Source organism: Porcisia hertigi, chromosome 8, assembly GCF_017918235.1.
Source record: "Porcisia hertigi strain C119 chromosome 8, whole genome shotgun sequence".
Taxonomy (NCBI): domain Eukaryota; phylum Euglenozoa; class Kinetoplastea; order Trypanosomatida; family Trypanosomatidae; genus Porcisia; species Porcisia hertigi.
The window spans coordinates 30,646-43,106 of NC_090567.1; the positions used below are offsets into that span (position 1 = coordinate 30,646).

The 12,461-nt window shown below is 59.7% G+C and overlaps 2 protein-coding genes across 2 annotated transcripts; both read left to right on the forward strand.

Annotated features, from left to right (window-relative positions):
• Positions 1 to 1,523: 1,523 nt before the first annotated feature.
• JKF63_07866 (uncharacterized protein) lies at positions 1,524 to 7,424 on the forward strand (the record flags this gene model as incomplete). The annotated part of the gene is made up of 1 exon (XM_067903794.1): positions 1,524 to 7,424. One exon carries the CDS (start codon positions 1,524 to 1,526, stop codon positions 7,422 to 7,424), a length of 5,901 nt encoding a protein of 1,966 aa, XP_067759266.1.
• Positions 7,425 to 9,192: 1,768 nt separating this feature from the next.
• On the forward strand, positions 9,193 to 11,973 carry JKF63_07867 (uncharacterized protein; the record flags this gene model as incomplete). Its single annotated transcript, XM_067903795.1, has 1 exon — positions 9,193 to 11,973. The coding sequence occupies one exon, from the start codon at positions 9,193 to 9,195 to the stop codon at positions 11,971 to 11,973; it is 2,781 nt and encodes a 926-aa protein (XP_067759267.1).
• Between the last annotated feature and the right edge of the window lie 488 nt (positions 11,974 to 12,461).

A 12,461-nucleotide genomic window follows, 5' to 3' on the forward strand; every position in this document is an offset into this window, starting at 1 on the left:
GCATCGACGATGCAGTTGATACACCAAGGCAACGCGGCCCTACCACCCCACTGTACTCTCCATTAGAAGCACCAGCCATATACACAGGTCCATGTATATAGCGGGGTAATAAGAGGAGGAGGAGAGAGGGCACGTAAACCCCACTTACTTCATTGTGTGTGTGTGTGTGGGGGGGGGGGAGGGGGGCGGGATGTTTGTATGTCCCGCACGCCCGTGACTGTTATCTGTACCACTACAAGTTCTACTGGCTTTCTGTATAAATATATATATATATATATATGGTGTGTGTCGTGTGTGCGTGTGTGCTTCCTATATAGATTTGTTGTGTCCTATCGTCAAGGTGGATGTTCCCCTCTTTTTTTGTTGTTGTTCTCTTCATCCCTTTTTCGCTTCCTCGGTTGCTGCAAACGCAGTGAAAAATATCTGCCGGATGTGTACGCTTGAAAACAAGGACACAAGAACGCTGCAACTTAATCTATAGAATACAGGAATGGCAAAGGTAGATGAGGAAGAAAAAGAAATGTGGGGTATGGAAGGAAGAGAAGGGAGGGGAGAGACGGTGGAGAAGGGTAAGCGTAAGCCCGCGTCTTGAAGACGGCGTGCTGCGCCGATCAACCACCACCACCACCTTCGCGCGTGTGTGTGTGTGTGCCTCCGTATAATATCTATGCGTTGGTGTTCCCCCTCCCTCTTTTTTTTTGTGTGTATGTATGTCTGTGCAGTGTTTTCGTTTATATTCGCGTGTGTGTGTGTGTGTGTGTCTGTGCGCACGCGGATACAACGCCCAGACCGCTTAGACGCCTCTGATTAGAGCGCCGCGAAGCCTGAGAACACCTCGTTGGACATCGTAGAGGAGTAGGGAGAAGAAGAGGGGGGGGGGCGCACCGCACCACCACTCCTCTGCAATGATCGCTCCTCACTCGCCTACCCACTCCACCCCACCCCACCCCACCCCACCCCCTCCCACGGTAATGGATTGATCTCCCTGTCACTCCCCCTCTGTAGAACGTCTGTATGTCGACATGTGCTGGCATCTCTTGCTTTGAGCCCCGCGTAGAGGCGGGGGGGGAGGGAAAAGGTTTGTCACTACACCGACACACACACACGCGTGCGCGCAGAAGATGGATTCAGAAAAGCGAGAGCAGTCGAGAGAGGAGTGCCATACGGAAGGGGGCGATGTGGCAGAGAATCCCACACAGAAGAAAGTGTGGGGGAGAGGGGGGGTAGGAGGTTACGGGGGGGGGGGACCCCCTTATGGACATGCTGTACCATCTTTAACTTTTGCTTGCCTTCTGTGATCCCCAATTCTCACACACACGCGTACACGCATGTATCTCTGTGTGTGTGTGTGTGTTTTGTTTTTTTGTTTTGGGGGGGGGTTTCCTTCTCACTCCTCCCTCCCTCCCTCCCTCAGAATATACCTATATATGGAACGGAGAGAGGGAATAAAAAAGAAGAAAAAAAAAAGAGGGGACGCTGCCCCTCTTACATGTTATAAATCAGAGCTTTGACGAGCGGTTCACATGTATAACTTTCATAAGCGGGCAGACGCTGCCAGGAGGGTGGACGGCAACGCCGGCGTAGAGACGACGAGGGCGAACGAGGGCTGTGATTACGAAGAGGCATCGACGGAGCCACGAAGGTTGCCTGAAGATGGCGGCTGTGATGCGCAGCAGCACTGCTATTCTGAGCCGCAGGGGTACCCAAAAGGGGGATCACGTGCCCCTGTGGAGGGCAGCGCGGAGAGATACCTGGACTACGGACCGGAAGATCCGGGGGCCTACGACATGACCTCATACACGGACCAGGGTAACGACCCACACAAGCAGCCGCAACATCAGCAAGCGTATCTGCAGCCACAGGGATACGCCCAGGGCGGTGAGGCGCAGGGAGAAGAAGAAGATGCACACATGTTCGCAGACTACCGTGGCCCTATCGATGGCGAGCGGGCGGAGCGCTACAACCGTCGCATGCAGCAGCAGAAGCAGTACGACGATATCCCCGTGCCCCCGGACGACGCCAGCCCACAAGAAGTGTTTGCCTACTACCGCAAGCTCATTGGGCTTGTGCACTTCGTGCCACCACGGCACTGGCGTGAGATCCGCTTCGACTTGCCAGCTAACGTCGCGGAGCTGCGACTTTACCCGCAGCGCCGCGAGCGTGTCCAGGATCGCGAGCCGATCAGGCCTACCTCGTGTATCGCCATCTCGCTGAAGGGGATGCTGCCGGAGAACACGACGCCTTCCGAGTACGCGGCACAGATGGTTCAATACATGTTCGACCTTCTCAACTACCAAAACGCCTCCACCGCCATGACGGAGCTGCGCTTTGTGAAGAAGGGAACGGAACTCCTCCAAATGGTGGTGACGCTCGGCAAGGACACGCGGCTGGCGGGGCGGGTGCTGACAGAGCTCCAGGCTGCCGGACTCCGGGCGTACTACGGCAAACCGGTCTTTGAGTTTCCTCCGAACGCGACCTTCCAAGTGGTGGACTATCGCCGCACCCTCCACGACGGCAAGGGTATTTCGGCTGACGACGTTACATTTCTGCTGGAGCCGATCCGGCAGTACAACACCGTGGACATCAACGTCATCGAGGGCTACGAGCCCGGCGTCTTCTACGCGCCCGTCAAGCGACCGGAGACGGTGTACTCGTTTCTGTGGAATTACTTTTGCTCGTACAAATTCCAATCCGACCTCTTCCGTCGCTACGGCGTACTGGTGACGATGGCGCAGTGCCCACACGAGTTCCTGCAGAAGGGCATCCCCTATCACATCCAGAAGCAGCAGCTGGAAGAAAAAATTAGACTGGAACTACAGCGCAAGGGCATGGCCGGACGCGAGGGTGACGGCTACGGCGGTGGTGCTGGCGGCGGCGGCGAGGATGACGACGACTCCGACGATGGTGTGGCAGGCGACGCCGACGGGGCGACCGGCGAAGGTCCACCGCCCGCGTGGGCCGCGAACGCCGCAGACGAGATCGACATCTTCAGTTCGAGCAGCCCTGCGAGCCGAGTGCAGCAACAGTCCAGCTCAGCGGATTTGTTCAATCAGCCCAAGCACGGCTCCGGCCACGGCACCGCTGCAGCGACGGGCAACACTGTGGCGACAGCGATTACCTTTGTGGACGAGGAAGGTCTCGAGGACGTCGATGCGCTACTCAAGCAGTACAACGCTGTGACGGAGCCGCCACCGTCTGCGGCGAAGACACGTAAAGGCAAAGAGGCGACGGCAGCGGTATCGCCAGCGGCGGCGAGTGGTGCTGGTCATGGCAACGAGGGAGGTGGTGATGCCCCGCCGGACGGCGGCGGACCGCGAGGTGGCGCCTACCTACTGCCTCCACCAGCCGCGGAGAGGCCAAGCTGGGGCGGTGGTCATGGCAACTGCGGCAGCGAACAGTACGGCACACTGCCCCACTACGCACCGGACCACGGCGCATGCGAGTACCCGCAGGCGCATCAGCCGCCCCAGTACTGCCCACCGTCCGCTCCCTACGGCAGCGCTGCCCCTGGTGCACCACCAGAATTGTATTATGGCCCGTATCCGAGTAGCGCCCCACCGCCACAAGCCAGCCCGTACCCAGGCATTGCACCGCCCTCTTCTGGGCTGTACCCTGCGCCTCCGTACGTTCACAGAGACGGAAACACTCACAACTCTGCGCCAGAGGCGCTGACCGCCGCCGCCGCCGCTAGTGGTGGTGGTGGCGGGGCTCCGTCAGCGTACCCGCTGCTTGTGGATGAGGCCGATGATGAGCAGAGCGCGCTCCCGCAGCAGCAACCGCCGCTGAGCTCGTGGATGATAGAGAATGGCAATGGCGGTACCCTGACCGAGCAGCAGCACCAGCAGCCGCTGCCTACGTCCTCTCAGGCGCTGGTGCCTGCGCTGCACGAAAATGATATGCTTCTCTCGTGGTCCATGGATGAGGGCCTGGCGAGCAGTGCGGTGCCTGGCTACGCAGGACCGAGCGCCTTCGCCGTCCCACTCCCCCATCACCCTCCGCGCAGTGGCGTCAACGATGTCGGACAGGAGGTCAACGGAGAGGGCAGCGGCATGCAGGGCTACGACAGCTACTGGCCGGTCTTTGGAGAATCACACACGCGTCAGCTCAACACCTTCGAAAGTATTGCAGGTGTGGGCGGTGTGCTGGGGGACTGCGACCCAGCGCCACCTTCGTACCTCACAGGTGAAGATATTGGCGGGTACTCTCAGCCACCCCAGCACACCGCAGCCCCGTGGGGCTACGCCGACGACTACAGTGGTCCCGCGATGACGTACAGCGAGCCAATGCCAATGCCACCGCACGTGCGAGAGGCAGCCGACATCGCAGCAGACTTAGTGGAACGCATTCAGGCTGCCTTTCCTGCCACGTGGGCCGCCGCCGCCGACCCCTCGGCGCAACCGTTCCTGTTGGACGGTGAGGCGCTCGAAAATCACGACGAGTGGGACATCTCGGAGGAGACGAACTCCGTGTTGCAGCACATCCCAGAGGCCGCAGCGGCAGCCGTGTGGGACCTGCCTCCCCCAACCACGGAGATAAAAGAGCTTCTCAGCTTCCTCCATCGTAACGTCAGCCTCGTGGGTCGACTCCTTCATAAGACGACGACGACAACTGTTGAGCAGGCAGCCGAGGTCTCTGTGTTCCGCGCCCGTGTTGCACGCGCGCTGCTGATTGGCGCCACACTGCCTGTTGGCATGCCACAGTCGCCAGCGTCCCCAGAAGCGCTCCACGCTGCTTGGGAGCAGAGCTACGCTGACGGAAACGGGGCACCAGCCCAGGCTTCTGTCGCCACCCAGGACGGCAAGTCCGAAGAGTTGGCAAAGGCGGAGGAGGCCTCCCCAGAGACGCAGCTGCCGGCCCTGCTTCCCTACCTTCTTCGAACCCCATCGGGCGTCGATCTTGCGATGCTGCTTGCCTTCCACTACCCACGCGCCTTCGCCCGACGCTTTCTGCCGTATGCCCCAGCGTACCTCTTCCACGAGAACGTGGTGCGAGTTGTGTTCACAACAGCTCTGCGGCGGGATGCGGCAGCAGAAAACGTACTTGTTCGCCACATACTGGCACATTGGTGTCCACTGATGTTGTGGCTGCTGCGCGTCGCTCACCACAAAACAGGGGCAAAGCCCAACGGCGCCGAGACGAGCGTGACAGCAGTCGCTGGTAAAGAAGGTGGTGGTGTAGCCAACGCCATGAAGCAACTGGCGTCAACCCTCGGGTGCACGATGGACGCCCTTCTCGCAGTGCTTTCTCCGTCGCAACGAGAGGCATGCCGCGCCTGCAGCGAGACACATGGCTATGTAGCCGCGTTTTCTGAAGCAGTGCGCTCCAATGAAGCCCACGGCCAGGTGGAGTGTAGTGGTGCACCCCCACTGCTCTGGGGCCCTGACGGTGCACTCTACCGATCTCTAGTACGGCTCTACGTGAACGCCGATGTGTGCGATGGTGCAAAAGTGGCGGCGCGCATGCTGAGCGTCAACCGGACCTCCTCGTCCTCGTCATCGCCAATGTCTACGTCTCTCGCCAGTGCCGAGGTCTGCCTGACACGAGAGCACTACTACTACTGCGTTGCGCTACTCTCCAGGTCGCACACGGCTCCAGTGCTAAGTCGTGAAACGGCGGCCTTCTGTGGGACATTCCTGAAGCTGCTGGAGCTGCAGCACACGCGGTGGCAGCAGCAGCAGCAGCCGTCCAATGCAAACGAAGAAGGCAGCACCACGGCAACGGCGCCCTCGGTTAGTGAAAAGGAGGCAGAGCAGCTCCTGGATAACCTCTTCAAAGCCATGCAGACAATCGACGTCTACACTGCCTTGCGTGACGCGTACTTGGCAGTCGAAGTCCCCATCACGCGCTTCGAGGCGGTGCTTGCCCGCCTCAGCTCCGCAGTTCCGGCCGAGGCACTGCGGCTCCAGGTGCCGACACTGGAGGAGTGGTACAGTGGGAACGACGTCAGCAAAAGCGGTGGCATGAGCAACCACTCTGGCCACCCGCCGCGCAAGCGTGGCCCGGAGGCACCCCCCATCCCAAACATTTTTTATTATCGACCCCCTCCACGTCGAAATATGCGTGTGAACCAACCGCAGCAGCAGCAGACGTCGTCGTCGCCGTCATCGCAGACGACAGCGAACGCGACTGCTGCCGGAGGAGGCAAAAGTGGCACTAGCGGTAGCGGCAAGGGTCACGCCAGTATTGCCTCCCGGTGGCGGCCAGAGTGGACAGCGGCAATGCGCTCGTACCCGCCGTCTGGGAACCCCTTCGCCGCGTTACCCGAGGGGTGGACGAGCCGACAGAGTCGTGGATACGGGCACTACTACTTCAAGCCCCCTGCTGACCCAGCGTCACCAGCAGATGGCGCGGCAACCGCATCGACCTACAAGCATCCGGTGGATGGAAAGGAGCACCTAGTCACCCCACAAGCCTTCCTCTTGCAGGAGGCGGGAGGGGATGTGAGCACCTCTAGTGCTACCCTCGACAAGGTTCGAACACGTGCTAACACTCTGCATGCAGAGGAAGCCGCGGCGAGTAGTCTGCCACCACCGGCGGAGCTCACTACCAAGGACGCAGAAGACTGGCTTTCAGATCAGCGCCGACGTAACGTATTTCTTGACGTCTCCGCGATGGAGCTGCTGGGCATCACCTATCGCGTGACCACTGCGGCTGCCGCTGGCACTGGCGCTGAAGCCGGCAAGCGCGGTCGTGGCGCTGTGGCGGCGGCGGCGCTGACGCCGGAGCAGCTGCAGCAGTTGCTCACCAAAGCGATCCCCCCCTCGTACCCCCCAGTGGGGGCGCCGTACCCGGCGGTGGGTCGAGGCTGGTCGGTGTACTTCAACTCCGCGCGCGGGCAGTACGGGTTTAGTGGCCCGACTAGTGGACCGAGCCAGCCGCCGCTGTTCATCCACCCCAAGACGCGGATGCACTACTTTATATCGCCACAAGCGTTTGTGCAGCAGCGTAAGGTCAACTTCGACGTGGTGGCGCGTAGTGCCGGTGTGGAGAAGAAGGATGTCGTGTCATGGATGGACGATCAGCGCACCCGACACTTGTCGATTGATGCAGCGGTGGTGAAGCTGATACCAATCACCTACGGCGACGTCGACAAGGCGATCGAGGAAAACGTGACGGCGGCCGAGGTCGCTGGGGAAAGCGCGGCGGCGGCGGCGGCGGTGGCAGCGCCGGTTGCACCCACGCGCGACCGCGACCAACAGAACCCTTCGTCGTTGTCGTCGCGGCACCGCTCCGACCGCGAGGGTCGCGGCAAAAACAACAGTCGAAGACGTCAACGCTACGCGGATAGCGGAAGCGACGCATCTCATAGTGATGATGGCAACCGTGACAGTGACGACAACACCCGCACCCGCCATCGTCGCCGCCGTGAACGATCGCCACGCCGACGTGGGGGAAACGGTGGTGGTGATCGTCGTCGTCGGTAGAACTGCAGACACGCACACACACACACGCACCTCCCCTAAAAAAAAATAAAAAGACATGAACGTCTTCTCTGATTCTGCATCTGCACAGAACAAATCTGCTTGCAGTCGTGCAAAGGCTCGAAGTTCATTGAAGAGAAAAAGAAAAGGGTGAGGAGATTTTTTGTTGTTGTTCTTGTTCTTGTTTTTTCTTTTTCCCCTCCCCCCTCTTCCCCGTCTAACCCTGCCCCCCCGGCCCGACCCCGCCTCCTTTTAATTTTTTTTTCTGGTCGCTTGAAAGATGGGGGAGGAAGAGGGGATCCTAAGATGAGGATGCTTGACCGTAAATATGTAGTTTGTGTGTGTGTGTGTACGTGTGTTGTTGTTTGCTTGCTTGGTTTTGTTTTGTTTGTGCTCGATGTGGCCTGTCGCGACCACCACCATGACTGTCTGGGATTGTGGTGGCAGTCTCACTGATCGATCTTTTTTTTTCACTACTATTCTCACCACCACCACCGTTTCCCCTTATTTTTAAGAAAAAAGGGGGAAGAGGAGTGGTGGTTTCACGTGTAAGCGTTTTTGGTGGTGTTATCTGATGGAGAGAGCCCTCAAGGAGGAGAGGAGAGAGGAGGGGGAGTGGTGTAGTGTAGTGCGGTGTGCAGTCAGGCCGCCGTTGGCGACTGCTTCAAGGCCAAACATGAGCATACGTGTGTTCCAATACAAATGACGTTTGTTTGTTTGTTTTTTCTGTTGGATTGTGATGTTTGGACGACTCTGTGTGTTTGGATAGATACATATATATACATACATAATGGTGAAAAAAGGGGGCGGGGGGTGGAGGAGTTCCCGCGTGAATACGTGTTGAATCTCCCGTCCACCTGCCGGCCCCCCCCCCGCCTCCTCCCTCCCTCTCACCCCTCCTCATTGTGTGTGAGCAACAGTACGGCTCACAGCCCCATTGGGAGGGGGGGGAGGGGGGAGGAGGATGCCTGTTGTGCTGGCGTAGGTGACAGCAACGCAACACACTGAGGACAACAACCTCTGTCTGATCGCCGCCGCCTCCTAGGCGACTATGTTAGCCCCCACCCCCTCCCCCCCCCACTAGCGTCACCCATACCCACGTCCGCTGTGAGCTGGCAAGTTCAAGAGCCTTCAACTCATCTCTGGGGTGCGGCCTACATCCTCTTTAGACAATGCCTCCTTTTTTATGTCTATCCCCCTTCGATATCCCTCCTCACTCTCATTGTTGCCTGCACACTCAGTGACGCCTGCGTATTACAGACATACACGTATTATTTAAAAAAAAAACCTAGTGAGTCGAGTGAGTGAGGCAACGCGGTCTGCGTCTGTGTGTGTGTGTGTGTGTTTGTCTGTCACCACCACACCACACCACTCTCGCTCTCTCTTTCTCTCTCTCGCACGCTTCTTCTTTTTTTTTTTGCTTTTGAAATTTTGTGGGGTTTAGTGTTTGTGTGTGTGTAGAACACCACAAGGCAGGTAAGCGCGGTGCGGCTCGTGTTTTCTCAGCTTTTAACGGCGGAGACGACAACGAAGGGTGTCCACATCGGTGAAACGAAAAGAGGGTGTGCGTGTGTGCGTGTGTGTGTGTGTACGGGCATACACAGACACGATATCAAAGGCCCCGGCGCCGTTTTCGTTTTTTTTTTCATTTGGGGGGGAGTAATTTCTTCTAGCCTGCATTTGGCGCAACAGCGATAACAGCCACTCTCTATAGACGCGCGCCCCCCCCCCTCCCCCTCTGCCCATCGGCCACATCGGCCACATTGGAACCATGTCCGGCACATCGAAGCTGCGATGGGCACACTACGAGGGCGTCTATCAGCCCGCGTTGCATATCCCGGCAGAGGAGATCACCGAGGCGGAGCTGCCACCGGGTTACTCCGCCGTGTACCTGCTTGGACTTGACAGCACTGTTGTCGTTGCCGAAGAGGACCTCAGTCCCTACGACCCCCAGGATACGGCCAAGGTGTCCCACCCAGCGGCGGCTCTGGGTGTGGCGACGGCGCAGCAGATCCTGGACGGCTTTCAGGCTGACCTGGACGACAGCAGCGCAGGGAACCCAGTCGATCTGCAACGACAGCGCGAGGACGATGCGGGTGGCCATTCACACTATTCCCTCCTCGAGCGTGACGAGGATGTCGCTCCTCGGCACGGTCGAAGCAGCAGCAGCAGCAGCAGCGACCGCGCCCGCCGCCAAGAAGAAAAGAAAAAGAGAAGGGAGGCGAAGAAGGCCGCAAAGGCGGTCGTCAAGCGCGAGCGCGAGGAGATGTTATCTGTGCCAACGGTGCGCCGCCGCGGCAGCGACGATGACGATGACGAGAACGATAGCGAAGGCGACAGCGACGATGCCGAGCACCTTCTCGCTGCAGAAGCCATCGAACACAAGTACAAGCAGGAGCGTGGTCGCGGCACGGCCGATGGGAGCCGCGATGCCGGTGCCACTCGGGGGAAGAGCAGACCGAAGAAGGAGCGCGAAGATCACTCCTTGACGGCGCTCGAGGCAGAACTTTTCTCTGACGAGGAGTTCGAAGACGAGAGCGACGGAGGCGGCGCAGCTGGTCGATACGCCACCGACGCATCCCGTCGCCACAAGCACGGGCTCCGCACTGGGAACCGGATGAATCAGGCGCTCTCGGCACTGAACGTCACACGGGCGGTGCCCGATATTCCGGGCCTCTCGACATCTTGTCCGTACGCGTACCCGTACCTGATGGAGATCGACTACGAGTACCGGCAGCTCGCGCAAGAAGCCGTCAAGGAAGGGCTGCTACTCACAAAACAAGAAAGTGAAATCGTGCGCGACATCGACACTGAGCTGCGCCGCAAGGCGGCGGAACGGATGTACCTTCAGGCGGTGCTGGAGCAGCGCGTTCAGCGGCAGCAGGAGTCGGGGGAGTCGACAGGTGCGACCAACGAAGTGGATGGGCTGGCGGAAGCCATCAGGAAGCTGGATGCCCCGCCGAGTATAGCCGACATGGTGCGCCGCCTCATTTCTAAACAAGTGCCTGCCTTCACTGCCGCGTTTGACCGCCACGCTACGGCACGAGCGCGACGTGCGGTGCAGCGCCGCAGCCGCACCTTCCAGGACACGTCCGTCATCACACTCCTCGATCAGCTGCGCGCTTTTTCTGCGGCACCGCGCGAGGATGGCGCGGAGGTGATGCGCAAGTACATCCAACAGCGCCGCCAGCACGAGGAGATGAAGCTCAACATGCGTGGCCTCAGCAAGACGGGCTTCTACGCCGTGCCGAAGCCACTAGAAAAGTGGAAACGCGGGCGAGACATGATGCTGCTCGTGAACGCCGGCGCGGAGGCGCAGAAGGTGCGGCCAACCTCCTACATCTCCCAGACGTACTCAAAGATGCGGGAGCGCATGAGGAGCCATGCCGAGAAGTGCTTCGACCGCATGGCTGTTGCGGCTCGTGATGGTGCCTCGTTCCTCGACCCGAACAGCTTTGCCGGTGCCAGCATGGCGCACCCTATTTCCTCCTCGGCCACAGCCACGCTGCCGCTTTCGGCGCAGCACCACTTTATAGAGCACCAGCAGAAGAGCCGCCTGAACGCCTCCAACGCGGTGCAGCGACGTGAAGCGTTTTTTCAATTCCACAAACTGCGCTGCGACACCGAGGCGCCAGTGACGCTGGAAACGGTGCCGCTAAGCGCTGGCTTCGCCGCGGACAGCACGCTGGTCCCAGAAGTGCTTGGCTCGGTCGGTGCGACCGCCCTCGCGGGCAGCCGTGCTACGTCCGTGAGCCGTGGCAGCGAGGACGCCTCGGTCCAGACAGAGGGCGGCGTTTCGGTCTCCTACTCCACCCACAGCGTGGCATTGAGCTCGTATCCGTATCTGTTTGACCACGAGCCGCGCACGCGTCGCCCGCACCATCGTGGAGGCAGCCGCGGCAGCGTCAGCGGTATCACATCGGACGCGGAGGGGGCATCGGCGGCCACGTCGCGGGCGACCTCTTTGGCCTCCGCGTATAGTGAAAACGCCGAGGACGTAAAGACCAACAAGCACCGCCCCGCTGGGAAGCGCGGCGCGGCGGGTGCAGCATCTCAGAACGGCACCGCCACCGCCTCACACGCGTCCTCGGACTGGCGGTCGAACGCAAAGCGCAGTATTATGGAGCAGCTGACTCTCTACCGCCGCGGTAAGCACGGTAAGCCAGCGCTGCTGAATGACGAACAGTGTCGCGAGATGTGCCGCTTGCTGCTCGACCGGGCCATGCGCGCTGAGGCTGAGCGACAGGGTTTATCCCTCGCTGTTCAGTCGAACAACATAGCTTCCCCTTTCACGAAGCTCACGGAGCAGCGGCTCAAGAAGAGCGTTGATCATTACTTGGAGAGGCAGATGCAGCAGGGCACCCTGTTCGCCACCAAGACGTCCTCAGGCGTAGGTGTGCTCGGCGCCCCAACGGCTGGTGTCCTCGGAACCGGTGCCGTACTGCAACAGGGCATCCTGCCGATGAACAGCGATAGTGCGGTGCTGCAGTACGACGCAGCTGTCGAAGCACGCCAACGCGCTGTCGCTGACACACCCATCTATGAGGACTAGAGGAGAGAGCCACTTGACGATCTCCTCGCGAGACCCGCCAGAGAGTAAGATGAGAAGGGGGGGAGGGGAGTGGGGTTGGCATAGCACCACGCCTCGCGCGCAAACCCTGTACATCAAAAAATATGTGTGTACCGGTGGTTGATTGACTGGGTGCGGTTTGTTGTCTTGCGTTCCGCTCCATGTCTGTGTGTGGGACGGGGGGGGGGGGTACACTGCGCCGTCGGGCTCTTCCCCACCCACCTTCTCCAAATGTGATCGTGTGAATCCCCGTTTGAGTGTATTTGTTGGGGCCTGTGGTGGTGTGTGTGTGTAGACATGCGTCTCTTCATTAACTAAGCGAGATGGATGTAAAAAAAAAGGAATGTAAACAGGGTGAACGTACCGGGGGAAGGAGCGGGTGGAGGAGGGGGGGGGGGGGCTGGGCAGAGACGTTGCCAAACGGCCACAGCGCCCCCCGTCTCACACCATTCCCTTGCGCAACGCATCAA